Raw genomic sequence first — 16,666 nt, 5'->3', positions numbered from 1 at the left:
ATATAATATAATATAATATAATATAATATAATATAATATAATATAATACAATATAATACAATATAATATACTGTATTATTCATTTTAGGACTGTAATTCTTTTGTATCAAGTGCTAAAGTTAAAGTATATATGTGTTAAGTAAATCAGAAATATGATTTAATATAAAAATTACACAAAAATGTTCTTATTGCACCTCTTCTAACCTCCAGATGCTACCATATCTCCTGGCCTTTTTGTATCTTGAGCTCACTTTTAACCCCTGACTGTTGTTCCAATGTTCTCCTTCTGAATTTTCCATCCTGCCAGTCTTCCTTCTAAGGAGACCCTTTCAAAGTCTGTTTGGCACTATCTGTAATGGTTGGTGAAATGGGGATTAAATGACCTTACTATTCTTGGGTTCCTATGTATTTTCCTTGTAGAATCTCAACTTTGACTTCACTCGGAGTTACCTGGACTTGATTGTGACTTACACCTCAGTTATTTTACTTCTGTCACGGATTGAGGACCGCCGAATCCTCATCGGCATGTACAACTGTGCCCATGAGATGCTGCATGGGCATGGGTGAGTGAAGGGGATATAGGAAATGAAGAATCTCATACATGGTGGTATGAGGTACAAGGTGGATGCAAAGGAAATAGAAGCCATGTTTTCTCACTTGAGAACCTGTAATCTACATGATGACCCAGGCAAAATAAAAACACTTTAAATACTTATAATGGCATACACATCAACAAGTATACTGCACTTTTACATATAGTTAACTCTTGAATATTTGCTAGTGGATTATCCAATTTGCATTGTGTCTGATCAGTTTTTAATCCTGGGCTGGCTTCCACGGTGCTTTTCAGGTTATTGTAAAAGGAAATGAAAGTTGTTTTTTTAAGTATTGGTAAGAATAATATTAGCAAGGTAAAGCCATTAGAGGTAAGTAATGTACGATAATACATTTGAAGCCAAATATAAATGGATTTTGGATTATCTGAAATTCTGTGCCCCTCCATTAGTGCAAATAATAAAAGTATTTAAGGGCTGAAAAAATGAAGACCAGAGGGATCAGAGGAGGCTGTGACACATTGTTCTATGTATGGTGTGTATTCCCATGTGTCTACATGAATACCTAGGCACATGCCTTACCCATTAGCTTTAAATGTATATATATCTTTTTGGGTTGTATACAAATTTGGGTCTAGGCATATCACTCGAATGAATCAACATGAATTCATAGAGTACCTATCATGTGTTCAACACCATTTTGGGTGCTTACAAGGCAGAAACTTTCATGGACCTGCCCCAAATTATGTAGTTCTATCTAATAGCTTAATGCACTTGGGCCTGGAATGGGTTATCCATATATGTAATTCACAGTTCAGTATAGATATCTTTGGAGGTGGAGGGGAATGCCAGCCTATGCACATGTCTTTATCCTACATGCAAACACAAGAGGTTACATCATGGTTAAGGGAGACCTGTAACTATTCTTGCCTATGCTTTCTTCCAGTGACCCCAGTTTTGCCCGTCTGGGGCAGATGGTCTTAGAATATGACCTTCCCCTGAAGAAGCTGACAGAGGAGTTTGGGCCTCACACAAAGGCAAGTTCCTTGAGCGAGTGGGGAATTCCTCCAGCGGAAGTTTATCATCCTCATCATTGACACTAAGGATTCATTTGTTTCTCCCCACAGGCTGTGAGTGAAGCCCTCCTCTCTTTGCATTTCCTTTTCGTCAGGAGGAACCAGGGGGCTGAGCAGTGGCGCAGTGCCCAGCTGCTGAGTCTCATCAGCAGCCCCCCAGCCATGATCAACCCTGCTAATTCAGACACAGTACGTTCCCTTCTCCTCTTGTCAGTGATGGCATTCTCTTTGCCAAGGCCATCTCTGTAGAGGGTGCTTCTTTCAGGAAAAAGCATCTCTAAGAGTGCTTTAAGCCTCTTCTAGGATGTACATCTAAGTTGATCACCTCTTGTAGCTAAAAATCATGGTTGGGTTGGAGCTTTTGTTTGGACCAGGATTAGTGTGTGCTTGCCCATAGAAAGAATGTAATAACTAATCATAGAATGAATGGGTAGATGAAAGTGAGTCATTAGACACTTTCAGCCTAGCAGGAACTTGAACATAGGTGTCAATTAACACATATTTTTGTTCAATTACTATGGGCCCAACATCCACGCTTAAAGAACTTAGAGTCTTGTAAGGGAATATATGCCATATAGTCATAAAAATATAAGGGATGGTACAAGATGAATGAGAAATGCCAAATGAGTGATTTCCACTTTAGGTGGTAAAAGAATCCAAAGGAGGGAGAAATCATGAGAATGTTTTGAGTATTTTGAGCTTTTCTGAACTGTTGAAGAGAAGTTATATTAAACCTTTTATTTGTCCTGACTTCCAGCCCAACCTCCTCTTCCTTTTCTCAACTGCATTTGTTTTTCCTCAGCCCACTTCTGGTTGCCTCACCTCTATTATTGGCAGGTTCCCCAGCCACTGGCTTATCACAGTGCCCTGATCCAGTCTGGCAAAATAAAAGTTGGTTTTGGCACTTAAATTCTAGCTTGACTGCCCTTGTCTTGATGGCCTTAGTCTTTAGGGGGAGACCAAGTTCAATAACGGCTTGACCATCTCTGCCTCCCTTCTCACAGATGGCCTGTGAGTACCTGTCTGTGGAAGTGATGGAGCGCTGGATTATCAGTAAGTTTTGTGGGATGAGGTGGGAATAGATGAAGCAGCAGTTTACATGGATAGAAAATTCTAACAGTCTTCCTCTGCACTGTTTCACCCACCTGCAGTTGGGTTTCTTCTTTGTAATGGCTGCCTCAACTCCAACAGCCAGTGCCAGAAGCTGTGGAAGCTGTGTCTGCAGGGCTCCCTGTACATCACCCTCATCCGGGAGGACGTGCTTCAGGTGCACAAGGTCACCGAGGACTTATTTAGCAGTTGGAAAGGGTGAGACACAAGAGCCAGCTGATCTTATTGTGAGAGTTTTTTAGGGGTCTTGAGGAGAGGGAAGACAGAAATCAAGGGAAGAAAGCATTCTTAGGAGAAAGGATCAGTTATCTACGTTAGATGACATTGACAGGTCAAAGAAAGTGAGGACTGAAAAATGTTCATTGGATTTGGCTATAAAGATGGTCTCAGGGTCCTTCCTGTGGACAACTTCATTTGAGTGCTGAGGTTGAAAGCTGGGTTGTGGTGGGTTTAGAAGCAAACGGGAGATAACAAATTTAATAAGTAACTCTTTTAAGACATTTTTGAAGGGAAGAATAGAGAACTATAAAGAGAAGGAGGTGTTAGATTGAGGAAGGGGTCAAATACCTTCATTATTTTTTATAGTTGTAAACTAAAATCCAAACATGTACAAAATACAAAGTGGAAGTTGACTACAGTCTCATCTCTCAGAATAGTTTGGTGTATATCCTCCAGATGCTTATGTGTATATATAAACATGTAAAGATGTGCATGTATTTTCAACCTTATATAAGCAATTTTTAAAGAGCAGTGGATCCACACTCTACGTTATGTTCTGCAGTTTGCTTTTTTTCACTTACTCTATTTTGGGTATCTGTGCATATCAGTCTATAGAGACTTATTCTTTTTAACAGTTGAATAGTATTCTGTTATGTGGTTGAAACGTAATTTATTTACCTAATCCCCTATGATGGACATTTGAACTGTTTCCACTTTTCTTTCTTTGTTTTTTATTTGAGGCATAGTTGAGACTGTTTCCTTTTTAAAAAATATCATTACAAACAATGCTATAATGAACATTCTTAGACATATCTTTGTGAACATTTCTATAAGGTAGATTCTCAGAAGTAGAATTGCTGGGGTAAAGGGTATGCATATTTCAAATTTTATTTTATTTCATTTTAATTTTTTTAAAAGATTCCATTTATTTATTTGAGAGAGAGAGAACAAGGGCACAAGTGGGGGGAGGGACAGAGGGACAAGCAGACTTCCCGCTGAGCAGGGAGCCCAACACAGGGCTCCATCCCAGGACCCTGAGATCATGACCTGAGCTGAAGGCAGACGCTTAACCGATTTAGCCACCCAGGCGCCCCCACATATTTCAAATTCTAATAGCTCCTACCAAATTGCCTTCCAAACAGATGTATTACTATCTACAGTCTATGAGAATACTTATTCCTCATACTCTCAACAACTGGGTATTATCATAAAAAAAATCATTGTCAGAGTTAAGAGAGAGTAAATTTAAGATTAATAATTACAAGTTACAGGGGTGGATTTGGGTCTATATCTATATCCATTTCTACATACCTATAAAACTTTCTAATGATTATTGCTTTTAAGGAATGGAAGGCATGTTTGAAGAGGTTCAGTTCCCTATCACTAAGAACAACAACTAACATGTAAAATTTATAGTGTAGGGAGTTGTTTGGCATAAATGATCTAATTTGATCTTTATGTTACTTATACTCAGGTATAAGTATTAATATATTTTGTTACAGATGAGAAGACGGAGCTCAGTCTCAATGTCACTCAGTTAATATGGAATTAGGAAATAATTCCAGATTTTTTGACTCTTAATCCTGTCACTTTCCATCATATGATGTAGAGGTTGAAATAATTATCTCCCAGGAATGCCGTGAAGTTGAATCCTGATTTAATTAGGATACTTTCCAACCCTAAATTTCTTTGATTCTGTGCCAAGTTCAATAAGGGAGTGGTTTGGAGGAGGGAAAAGACAGGTTATGAAGTTTGACTAATGCAGTGGCAAGAGTGATGCTGGACAAGAGGAGACAGATATAAGGAACACAGGGAGCACACAGAGCCTAAGGTAATGTGGGAGTTTTGAGCATGGATCACTAGTAGAAAAAAAAGAGATATGGTCAGGAGAGTCAAATATTATAGACAGAGCAATGAAAAGGCCATCTGGTGATTCAGCCGTTCACATTGACTTTAGAAAGAGTAGTATTTTAGTGTCAAAGACCTTGTGGGATTCAGGGGTCAGTGAAAGGTGAGGAAGTAAAAAGCGTTTAGGTGTCTCTTTGGAGGAGTTTGGTAGTGTGGGAGAATGGGAAAGTTTAGTAGAATGTCAGGGTCAAGTGAAGGTCTTTCGGGGATAAGGGAGGCTTTGAACTCATGTGTTGGAAGAAGAGGATAAACCAGCTGAGAGGGAGAGATTAAAGTGACAAAGAGATAACTAATAAAGGCACATTCTAAGAGGAGATGGGTGGGATTCAAGGTAGAGCTGGAGTAATGCTCTGCCTCTTTTATTTCCCTCAAACCTGGAAGATTACTTCGGCCTGACGGTATCAAGGCAACAGCCTTGGGACAGGGCGAGAAGTCCAGTCCCGGCTTTGCCACTAAAACCCTGTGTAACCCCTGGCTAGTCATTTCTCTTCCCTACAGATTATTTTCTTCATCTGCAGAACAGTGAAGAGAACTGGATAATCTCTAAGTTCTGTGAGCCTCTGATTAATAGGCCAGGGGGGAAAGTCGGGTTTGCAAAGATCCTGCTAGTGAGGGCTGCCCATGCTTCCCATACATAGGCTGTAGTTTGGAATCTCTCAGGACTGGGAAGGTGGGACAAGGCCTCTAATCGGCGGTGTGGCTCGTGTCAATCCCCAGGTATGGCAAGAGAGTGGCAGACATAAAGGAAAGCAAGGAACATGTAATTGCGAACAGGTAAAGGTGGGGAATGGGCTCTCCAAAGGGGGGTTGGAATAGGCATCCCTCCTTTGTTCTCACCTAAGCCACCCCGGGTCTCTGTACAGCTTTATTGCTTCAACCCAAGAGCTTGCTGCGGCCCCACAGTTTCGTATGTTTTCTTACCGAGTCTAACTGTAGCATTGACCGTTCTTCCTACCTGACACCCCTTGCTAAATGCCTTAGGAGGATTTTTAAGGATGGGAGAGGCATTACTCTCTAGTTTCCACTTTCTTTCCTTAGTGGTCAGTTTCACTGTCAGCGGCGCCAATTTCTGCGGATGGCCGTGAAGGAGCTGGAGAGCGTGTTAACTGACGAGCCAGGACTACTGGGTCCCAAGGCAAGAGGAGAGAAGAAATGTTGGCAGGGGCATGATGACCAATGATAAAAGGCTCTATGTGGGGGGGAGTGACTTGGCATTCGTGGGTTTTTGCATTTCTGTGATCTGTTTGTATATGGATATGCTGATTGCCTTGAATCTTCTTGGAGTACCCTGAAACTTTTTGGTTCTCTTTTTTGGGCACCATCAGGGGGTAGTATATCATAGCTATTTGTGTACTTGTCTTATCCTCTCTTTGAGTGTGAACTAATTGAAGACAGAGCTTGCTTTTTTTTTTTTTTCCCCAAACCACAGAAATGCCTAGTAAATATTTCTAAGATTCAATAGGGCTGAAAAAGTATCGGCTATGAGCTAATGTCAACATATGTACATGTCTGATTCTGTTTCATATGGTTTTTTGTGGGCTTCTGGGTTTATTTTTGGACACTATTGCTGATGGGGCTACACAATTGTATCCATATGCGTATTATCATGATAGTTCTCTGTGCTTTGAAATCTGTTTTTCAGGTTGAAGATTCTCATAGTCCCTGTCCTCTTCTTAGGCCCTTTATGTTTTCATGGCCCTGTCCTTCATTCGTGATGAGGTCACCTGGCTGGTTCGCCACACAGAAAACGTCACCAAGACGAAGACCCCTGAGGACTATGCTGACTCGTTAGTACTCGACATGGTTAAGAATCTTGACCTTTGATGGACTGGGGGAAGGGACAGGGAGACATCCAATGACCTCAGGAGGTCTCAGTGTCTGCACTGCCTTTGTCTCAGTTGATATTTCGAGTCTCACAATCTCCCTGTTCTCATCCTTGACTTTGCAGGAGCATTGCAGAACTGCTTTTCTTGTTGGAGGAGATTAGGGCTCTGGTCCGAAGACACATCAAAGTGTTGCAGCAATACCACCTTCAATACTTGGCTAGATTTGATGCTCTTGTACTCAGTGACATCATTCAAGTAAGTTCAATTGCCTCTACTTTGGAAATGTCAGGGCAATCCCCAGTCATTTCCGCTTGGGGACCACCCTGGCTGAATTTCATGCTCCGTAGATTGTATGTCAAAAAGCCCGATTTTCCTCTCTACATTTGTTAAAAGGGGGGAAAAAAAAGACTAATAATCTCCGTAGTCTTTTTCTTTTCCTCCTACATGAAGCTACATAAAAATAGAAGAGAAAAATAAAGAGAAATTGGGTGTTAGCATGGCAGGGAAGCCAGGGAGTTCCCTCCATCTCTTGCTTAACTCCTTCTGTTTTTGGCGCTTAGCAGTTCTTGTACCTTCATGTACTGAGTGAGCCTTGTGGTCCTTGTTTCTATCCTGGTGGAAGCTCCACCCACTTGATGGCAACTCCAACTTCTCTTTTAGAACCTGTCTGTGTGTCCTGAGGAGGAGTCCATTATAATGTCCTCATTCGTCAGTACTCTCTCCTCCCTGAATGTCAAACAAGGTAATTGCAGGGACATGGAGGAGGAAAGGTCTATATAAGGGTGAACATCTTTTGTTCTAGAAATATTGATCTCGAGCCAAGGAATAGGACAAGATGACTTTGAAAGGGATCTACCCTTCTGTGGAGTTGGATATAGGGTGCTGTTTTCTTATTTTCTTTTAAACTTCTTACAGTTGAGAGTGGAGAGAAATTTGAATTCTCTGGTTTGAGGCTGGACTGGTTCCGTCTACAGGTAGGTCTGTTCCTGTTAATGGTTTCCCATTCTGAGGGTTCTTCCTCTGCAACAATCCCTTCTCCTTTTATTTCCTAATCTCTCCTGTATAGAGCGATTCAACATTGAAAGCTGCTGATTGAGGGGTACCTGGGTGGCTCAGTGGGTTAAGCATCTGCCTTTGGCTCAGGTCGGGCTCTCTGCTCAGTGGGGAGCCTGCTTCTCCCTCTCCCTCTGCCTGCTGCTCCCCTTGCTTATGCTCTCACTCCCTCTCTCTTCCTCTCTCTATCTCAAATAAATAAATAAAATCTTAAAAAAAAAGAAAAGAAAATTGCTGATTAGCAGGGCAAACCCTAGCCAAACTGTAGCTCCAAGGCAGGCAGTCCTTCTCATTTATCTTGTTCTTCTCCACCACTTTTCTGACTCCAACCATAGGCATATACCAGTGTGGCTAAGGCTCCCTTGCACCTGCACGAGAACCCTGACTTAGCCAAGGTGATGAATCTCATTGTCTTTCACTCCCGAATGCTGGACTCAGTAGAGAATATACTGGTGGAAACTTCTGACTTGTCTACTTTCTGGTATGTCCTCATTCAGAGCACTTTATCATTTGAACTGATCTCTTTCCTGGCCTCTGTGGAGAACAGCAATTCCTTCCTACAGATGGGAAAACCTTTTTTCTTTGAGACCTCCTTAGACGCAGGTGCTCCAACCCACTCATTCCAGCTTCTACCAACTGATAGGAATTGGAGGATGGTTTCCTTTTGTTTTGGCTTTCTTTAGGATAATTATCTGGGATAATTCACCACTATGGCTTTTCCCACACTGTTATCTTTGGAACCTTCTTTAGCTTCTTTTTATTCTTGGGACATTGTGATTTAAAAGAGACATGGGAAATGTGGAATTTTAGTAGAGAGAGCTGAAAATAATTGAGAGAGCTGGAGACTAGGGCCTTTGGAGAATGAAACTTAGTTTGTCTTCCTTAGGTATCATTCAGCATTTATCAAGTGACCACTGTTGTACATAACTCTATCCTTTGGTAGATCAAACAAACAACACAAGATATTGACTCTGCTCTCTGCATTCAGTATTGGTGGGGAGATACAACACTCACATGTGAAAAGGACATCAACATATTAATTGCAAACATAAGAAAGTGTATAAAGAGTGCATGATGTTGAGAGGCTATAGGGTTGAGGAAAGATTAGCATCATGGAATTAACCTGAGAAAGTTTTCTGGAGCCTGAGTGGGCAAAATTTGGGAGGGATGTGGATTAGTATTACTCAAGGACTTCTAAATTAGGAAGAATGGCCCAAATCACATAGAGGTTCTGAGGGAAGAATAGCAGATTTTGTACAAGGGAAGGGAAGAAGATTAGCACTAAACTGCCATGGGGTCCAGTATAAAAGTCTAAAAGGGTTAAGTTTCTTGGTTTCCTGTCTACCTTAAGAGTAGGGAAATGTGGTGCACTTGGCTGGCTCAGTTGGTAGAGCATATGACTCTTGATCTTGGGTTTATGAGTTCAAGTCCCATGTGGGCCATAGAGCTTACTCAAAAAACAAAAAAACAAACAAACAAGTGTATGGAAATGAAGGAGGGAGGGGTGAAAATCAATAAATATTTGTTGAAAGAATGGATATTCTTTCCACCTCAAAGGGACCAGCACCTCAACCTTAGAACCTTGGTTCTAAGTCTCCTTCCCCTTTTTCTGCAGCTTCCATCTCCGCACCTTCGAGAAGATGTTTGCTATGACCCTGGAGGAACCTTCCATGTTGCGCTATGCCATCGCTTTCCCCCTGATTTGTGCTCATTTTGTCCACTGCACTCATGAGATGTGCCCAGAGGAGGTGCGTACCCTGGATGCCAAGCCCTGCCATCCCTCTAATCACATCTCATCCTTATTCCCCAAAACACAATTCCAAGCGCTGGTTTTGGTCATAAAAAGGGTACATAGGTATGTGACACGTGTCCCTAAATGTCTCAGCTTGATGTAGAATGTGTCCTCTCTCTGGGTCTGAGTTTCTTCTTCTGTAGAAGGAGTGGTGGCTCAGGCCAGGGGATCAGAGCAGGTTATGAGGAAGAAGTAGTGGCTGTCTTGGTGATGACAATTTCTTCCTTGCTTCCTCTTTCCCAAAGTACCCCCACCTGAAGAACCACAGCCTTCATCACTGCAACTCCTTCCTGGAAGAGTTGGCCAAGCAGACCAGCAACTGCGTCCTGGAGATCTGTGCTGAACAACGAAACCTGAGCGAGCAGGTAGGCTCAGACTTCTGTCTCTGATTCAGTTTCCCTCTGTTTACCTTGTCTTTCTCTCAAATGCCAAGTTCTCTAACCTTTTCTCCCAAGTAGGGCTAGGGCTTTTGTGTACTTGAGTTTATGGCAGGTTTCTTTTCTTGGTGTAACCCTTCAGTCTTTGCTCCCTCAGGACTAGATAGATGTATCTAAAAATACTCTTATTTGAACAGCTGCACACCAGCAAAATCAGTGCTGTCATTTGAAGAGTTTTGAGAGATGAGTTAACTTTCTGATTTCTTTCCCCTCCTCTCTCTGCCCTGTGTACGCATAGTTAGGACGGGGGCCCCCCAACATCACCCGTCTTGTCTCACCTTTCTGTCCATCTGCACCCTGATCTGGGGCTCTGTAACCATTTCCAGACCTCTCCTCTGTGTTTATCCTCAGGGCTGCTTTCTTGTCCTTATCTGCTTGTTTTCCCCTCTCTCCCTTCCCTTGACTGACTCACAGCACCTGGTCACGATGAGCTCCGTGTAAATCTCAGAAAATTTGAAAATGAGGAGCTGCTTCTGCTGTTGCCCTGGAGCCTTTTAGGTTTCCTAGACTACCCACCCTTCCTGGGTTTGAGTCAGGCTTTGTAGCAACTTTGGGAGAAGGATGAGCCAGGATGTGTGTGTGTGTTGTATATGCATATGGACAGTTAATATTATTACTTACATAACCTTCCATCTTCTCATATGTCCCTTTGTAGAGGTATCATAGAGATGAAATGAAGTTGAGTATGTTAAATATTTAGGACACGACTCTCAACAGATGTTAGCTGCTATATTATTTGGTACTTACTGGTCACTAAGCTCTGTGCTGGATTTTGGGATGGGCCCCAGAAGGAAGTTACACAATCCCTGCCCTTGGGGAATGTCCTGATTTAAGGGAAAAAGGAATACAAATACATGTTAGAAAGAAATTTAAAAAATGAATGCAAAGAATATAGGCAAACAAGTACGATTATGAGTATACTCATCACTCAATTTGAATACCTACCTCATGCAAGGGACACAGTTAAAGAGATTTGCTCAGTGCTCTATCAAGGATGATGAAAACATGACATGAGTAATTGTTTTCACACACACCAGAACTTTTGCAACCAAGTGAGTATCGCCCCCTCCAAAGTTATCATTTCCAAAAAATAATTGGTGATGTTGCCATTACTAATGGAGTTACGTCTTTTACTACTTTCAGAATCAACCACAGACATTTTGGCACCATTTCAGGGCTGACATATCTTTAGTGTCACATCTTTTAGTGTGACTGTGAAGTAACAAAACCAGTTTTCTCATGGCTCTTATGCTGTTCGGAGAGTAATTCTGAATGGGGAGTTTCCAGACATGCTTTGCACATGCTCAGCAGCATTGGGTTAAATGGAGAGAATTCTAAGATGATTACCTTGAAGGAGATACTGGAATATATAATTCTATCTTCCATTTTCTGTGCAGATGACTGGGTATCTTGGTGAAGAGAAGGGATGCAGAATTGGTGTTTAAACTAACTAGCAAGAAATATACTATCTTGTAAAAAAAAAAAAAAGTGGAAAGACAGTGCTGGTCATGTGAGCTCTGAGCCTCTGGCGGGTTGTGCTAGTATGGGTAGCTGATTCCATGGGACAGAACATGATGAATTGTAGATGGTTTTTCCACACAAGCAAAAAACAACTGTCCCCTCAGGTTGGAAGATCCAAGAAAGTGCAGTTGAGTGGAGCTCTTAGATCCTATCCTTTTACTTGAATTTTTCCATCAGGACAGACTCTCTCTCAGGCTGTGGGGGGGGACTCGATGATCTGATCCATAAAAGACACTGCCATTTTGAGACTTTGAGCCCTCACCTTGAGGGGTATTTAGTGAAAACTGAAAGAAGTGGGTGCAGTTCAAATGGGCCGCCATTAGAGAAAGAGATGCTGGAAGGAAAGAGAGAGAAAGGTAGAAAAATGAAAGAAGAGACATCAATGGAGGGCCTGTTAGATGGGGATTCTTGTCGGTTCTCTCTAGGAAGGAATCTCATTTCTCTACTCGCTTGTGTTTGTTCCTACAGCTTCTACCTAAGCACTGTGCCACTACCATCAGCAAGGCCAAGAATAAGAAAACCATGAAGCAGAAGCAGACCCCCAGAAAAGGGGAGCCCGAGAGGGACAAGCCAGGAGCTGAGAGTCACCGGAAGAACCGCAGCATTGTCACCAAGTGAGGACCTGGGCCCTTGAGGGCCAGGTGGGCACTCCTCAAAGAAGGGAGAACACGGAAGAGGGAAGGTGATACAGCAAGAGAACGTGGAGGTGGTGGTGGGGAATGACAGAGAGGGAAAAGCACTTACATGTGAATTTTCTCCTTTGCCTTTGAAGACAGCATCAGTAGGTACTGGTCTAGGAGTCCTAGAAGAGGAGAGGGTCTAAGGGTCGTGGGCCTGACAAATCCTTCCCAGATACTAGCAGGTAGTGCCAGACCCGTAATCAAGGCTCATTTTACTTTCTCAATGTCCCAGCATGGACAAGCTACACTTAAACTTGACAGAATTGGCACTGACAATGAATCACGTACACAGCTTCTCTGTGTTTGAACACACCATCTTCCCTTCTGAGTATCTCAGCAGCCATCTGGAGGCCAGACTCAACAGGTACCACTCTTTCATTGTCTTCTGCGTTGGGCTAGTATGATCGTCCTCAAAGTTGGGTTCTGTGAGATTCACCTGATTCATCTTGGCGGTCATTCTGATACAGTCGATCTGGCATAGGTCTCAAGTATCTTTACTAAAATCCACTAACAAGAAGGGTCCGACACTTCTGTAGGTGGTTTTGGGAAACTACCAGAATCGATCACCACTGGCTTAGTAGAGTGAGCGGGACTTTTGTAGTCAGCAGACCTGTGTTGACATCCTGGCCCTCGGCTAAGACCCTGGAGCAGGGGTTCTGACTTGTTTGAGCCTTAGTTTCTGACCCTGTAAATAAGGATAATGATATTTACCTTATAATGAGAATTACTTGTAATTGAGAATTGGTACAGAAGGAAAGGTAATAAACAGTGAGTTCAAAGTTCCTGCCATAAAGAGGTTTCGATAAAATGGATTCCCTTCCTTCCACTGTGCCTCTCTTTCCATTGCCCCCCGAAGTAGGAGGAACATTCCTGATATTGGAATTGACCACTACAGTCAGCAATTAGGGGAAATGAGGGGAAGAATTATTTTGAATAATCCCCTAGTCTTCTATGTTTTGTTTTGGAATATGTAGTATATTCACTCAAGTTGCCAGGGAAGGCCTGCTTGAGAAAGTGACATTTGAGTAAACTCCTGAAGGACTTGAGGAAGCCAAGTGTGTGACTATCTGGGGAAAGCATTCTAGGTAGAGGAACTAGCCAGTGCAAAGGCTCTGAGGTGGGAGCCTGCCTGGAATGTTCAGGGGATACAGGGGAGGCCATAGGGCTGGAGCAGAAGGAGCCAGGGGCAGATGGGTCGTATGTGAGATTAGAAAGGTTGGGGGAGTGGCAGACTGTGTAGGTGTTTCTGTGTCATCGTAAGCACTTTGACTTTTATTCTGAGTGAGATGGGGGGCCTTGGCAGGGTTTGAGCAGGGCAGGAACGATAAATGTACCTACCTTATTGGGTTGCTATGAGATTTAAAGGAGATAACTGCATGTAGTTAAATCATAGCACAGCGCCTGGAACACAGTATAAGTGTGCTGTTACCGTGTTTAATATTATTGACTGTGATTATGATTTTTGTCACCCAGAGCCATTGTGTGGCTGGCTGGCTACAACGCCACAACCCAGGAGATTGCAAGGCCTTCTGAGCTGTTGGCAGGAGTCAAAGCATATATCAGTTTCATACAGTCACTGGCCCAGTTTGTGGGGGCAGATGTTTCTAGAGTCATCCGCAATGCCCTCCTCCAGCAGACACAGCCACTGGATTCGTGTGGAGAACAGACGATCACCACTCTCTACACAAATTGGTCAGTGTTGCTTATCCTCTTCCACCACCTTACCTCTTTGTTAGCCCTTTTTCCTTTACCTGGTCAGAACTCGGGTCCAGGCATTTTAGCTCCCAGGGTCATAGACCCCCAGAGGCTTGTTTCTGCTTGAGGACTAGAGCAGTAAGTGGGGGCAAACCCAGATCCCCTTCTGTCCACGGGGGACCTTCCATGTAACATCCATTCATCTACTCTGTAGCAAACTTTTTCCTCCTTTTTAAAAAAGATTTATTTATTTATTTCAGAGAGAGAGAAAGAGAGAGAGCCTGCGGGCATGCTTTTGTGCAAGTGGGGGGAGGGGCAGAGGGAGAGGGGGAGTCCCAAACAGACTCCCCACTGAGCGCGGAGCCCAATACCGTGTTTGATCCCGCGACCTGAGATCATGACCTGAGCCGAAATCAAGAGTTGGACGCTTAACCAACTGAGCCACCCAGGTGCCCCTGACCTTTTTCCTCTTAAATCTCCAGTTCCTAATCTTCCTTTTCTGGATTCTCACTGTTTTAATTTCAAATGCTCTCTCTTCCTCTTTCTGAAGTTCTTTTATGTCTCTTTTTGTCCAGCTTCTCTCCCTGAAGACTATTCTGTCTAACACCATATCTCCAGAATACTATCACCTCACCTCTGACATGACCATGTCAAGTCTAGCAGATTGTTTTTAATAGGAAGGAGGCCTCCTCTCCAAGACCAGAGGAAGTAGGAATTAGCAATGTTTCCTTAGAGATTTTGAGGATGGAAAGGAGCTGGATTCCTACCTCCCCAAGCCACTGGGTGGCGCTCTTATTCTAATATCAGCTCAGCAGGCGCCAGGCTGCAAAGAACCCCGAGTTGGGGAAAGACCGAGACAAAGTTTGCAAGTAAAAATGCCAACAGGGCCTGTCAGAAAAGGTAAATGGATGTTGTGGGTTAGGTGAAGACTGAGCCGTTAAAGAGGGCATGCTCCTCTGATGGGGGCAGCCACCTCTGACCTCCACCCGATCACTGCCCCACTAAAACCTTATTTTTAAGGTAAAATCTCCCAGTTTGAAAATTTTGACAACAAATTCAAATTAAAAGAAAAAAATAAACTTACCTTTGGTGGCTGAGTTTGGCCTACCCGTGGTTAGCTCGTGACTTCTGTAGGACCTAGGCCCAGAGCTAGTGGCTGGGTGAGTGGGACAGGTTGGCCAAGCCCTCCTTTGCTGATAGTGGTTAGAGGCCAAAGCTTCCCCAGACGTCAGGGGGTAATATCTGGAGACCAGATGACCAGTGTTCACAAGGCTTCTGTCTGTCCAGGAGGTTTGACTTAGGATCCGCTTCCAGAATCCTAGGTTCTCAGTCCAACATTCTCACTGGGGAGGTTGAGGCTAAGTATGTTTCAAAGGACCCCAATTAGTAGGAATTTTTTTTCTCGTCTGTTTGGGCTTGTCTTACCTGACAGAGAAAGGCCAAGGGTGAGGGGGGGAGAGAATAGTTGGAAAAAGAGCAGGGGCTGAGGGAGGGGAGTGCACCCTGTTACATTTGACGGCCCAGTGAAATAACCTGCAGATTGGAGGAGAAGCGGAATTACATTACTGCCAGTTGTTTTTGAGCCAATAGCTTGGGGTGTTAATTAGAGTGTTTCACTGTCTTCTTTGAGTCTCTTCTCCCCACCCCAGCCTTTGGCAGAGTTTCTCTTCCCGAGCCCAGTGGTAGTGGTAGGGAGCTATGGAGAAAGGACTGAATGCTAATCTTGTGTGTTTTCTTGGCCAATCCTGTAGGTACCTAGAAAGTCTGCTTAGACAGGCGAGCAGTGGGACCATCATCCTCTCCCCAGCCATGCAGGCCTTCATCAGCCTTCCCAGAGAGGGGGAGCAGAACTTCAGTGCAGAGGAGTTCTCTGACATCTCTGGTGAGTCCAGGGCCTGGTCTCCTTGTCAAGGAGCTGAGCCTTTCCCCTCAGTACTACAGAACTCATCTAAATTCTCCTACCTTCCCAGAGGCTCGTTCTGTATGCTCCTCAGCATCTCTGTGAGATTACATGTTAGGAACAATAAAGGGATCCTAAGCGAGGCCCAGAATTGAGGAGTGGCCTGGGGATGGCAGGTGGAGAGGGAAAATGAAGGGAGGTAGGAGCTAGGCAAGGGCACTCAAGTCACTGAAAGGGTTTATTCTTAGAAGGGTGGTGAATATTTTCCATTTCCATACAGAATGAAGAGTGGGACATATAATGAAGGGTAAAAGATAAATGTAAGGAGGACATTCTGATATTTGGAATTATTAAATAGTGGTCTGATGTCATAGCATCTTCTTTCTTAGGGATAAATTTTAGGGCCTTACTTAGCCAGAGCTTGGATTGCTAATATATAACAATGAGGATAAAATAATAGATGACATTCATTGTGGGCTAAGTTCTGAATGGTTCACGTGTATTAATTCCTTTATTCCTCACAATGGCTTTGAGATAGGTACTCTCATTACCCCCATTTTACAGATGAGGACGCAGAGACACAGAGAGGTTAAGGAGCTTGCCTAAGGTTACCCATTCATAAATGCTAGAACTGGGATTTTAACTCAAGGCAGTCAAATTCTAGAACCTGGGTGCTTAATCATATGTAGTGCTGCTTCCCATTGTGTACAAGTGCTTTGGTGTCTCAAGGCCAGCAGGTAAGGACTGTGGAGTAAATGAGCTGGGAGTCATTCTCTTTTTTAAAGAGGGCTGGCAGCCATACAGATCCTTTTTAATGGATTTGTGTTACTGACTGATTGATGAACTATCGTACTGCTTCCTCCTTCCTCTCACCTCCCTATAAATCATGGATCCT

General features: G+C 43.3%; 1 protein-coding gene across 3 annotated transcripts in view; it reads left to right on the top strand.

Annotated features, from left to right (window-relative positions):
- NCKAP1L (NCK associated protein 1 like) overlaps positions 1 to 16,666 on the top strand; it is a 41,247-nt gene that overhangs the window by 10,371 nt on the left and 14,210 nt on the right. For all 3 annotated transcript variants that reach the window (XM_035002468.1, XM_035002467.1, XM_035002469.1), the window contains exons 5-22: positions 421 to 563; positions 1,501 to 1,591; positions 1,682 to 1,819; positions 2,635 to 2,683; positions 2,782 to 2,938; positions 5,585 to 5,641; positions 5,906 to 6,002; positions 6,545 to 6,654; positions 6,816 to 6,948; positions 7,354 to 7,435; positions 7,609 to 7,667; positions 8,082 to 8,227; positions 9,362 to 9,494; positions 9,784 to 9,903; positions 11,965 to 12,110; positions 12,409 to 12,540; positions 13,650 to 13,868; positions 15,623 to 15,753. In XM_035002468.1, coding sequence (XP_034858359.1) covers positions 421 to 563; positions 1,501 to 1,591; positions 1,682 to 1,819; positions 2,635 to 2,683; positions 2,782 to 2,938; positions 5,585 to 5,641; positions 5,906 to 6,002; positions 6,545 to 6,654; positions 6,816 to 6,948; positions 7,354 to 7,435; positions 7,609 to 7,667; positions 8,082 to 8,227; positions 9,362 to 9,494; positions 9,784 to 9,903; positions 11,965 to 12,110; positions 12,409 to 12,540; positions 13,650 to 13,868; positions 15,623 to 15,753 — 2,143 coding nt within the window. The remainder of the gene's footprint in view (positions 1 to 420; positions 564 to 1,500; positions 1,592 to 1,681; positions 1,820 to 2,634; positions 2,684 to 2,781; positions 2,939 to 5,584; positions 5,642 to 5,905; positions 6,003 to 6,544; positions 6,655 to 6,815; positions 6,949 to 7,353; positions 7,436 to 7,608; positions 7,668 to 8,081; positions 8,228 to 9,361; positions 9,495 to 9,783; positions 9,904 to 11,964; positions 12,111 to 12,408; positions 12,541 to 13,649; positions 13,869 to 15,622; positions 15,754 to 16,666) is intronic.

Source organism: Mirounga leonina, unplaced genomic scaffold, assembly GCF_011800145.1.
Source record: "Mirounga leonina isolate KUSES-001 unplaced genomic scaffold, KU_Mleo_1.0 Mir_126, whole genome shotgun sequence".
Lineage (NCBI taxonomy): Eukaryota > Metazoa > Chordata > Mammalia > Carnivora > Phocidae > Mirounga > Mirounga leonina.
The sequence above is the reverse complement of the archived record's forward strand: the minus strand, read 5'-3'. Positions and strand labels throughout refer to the sequence as shown.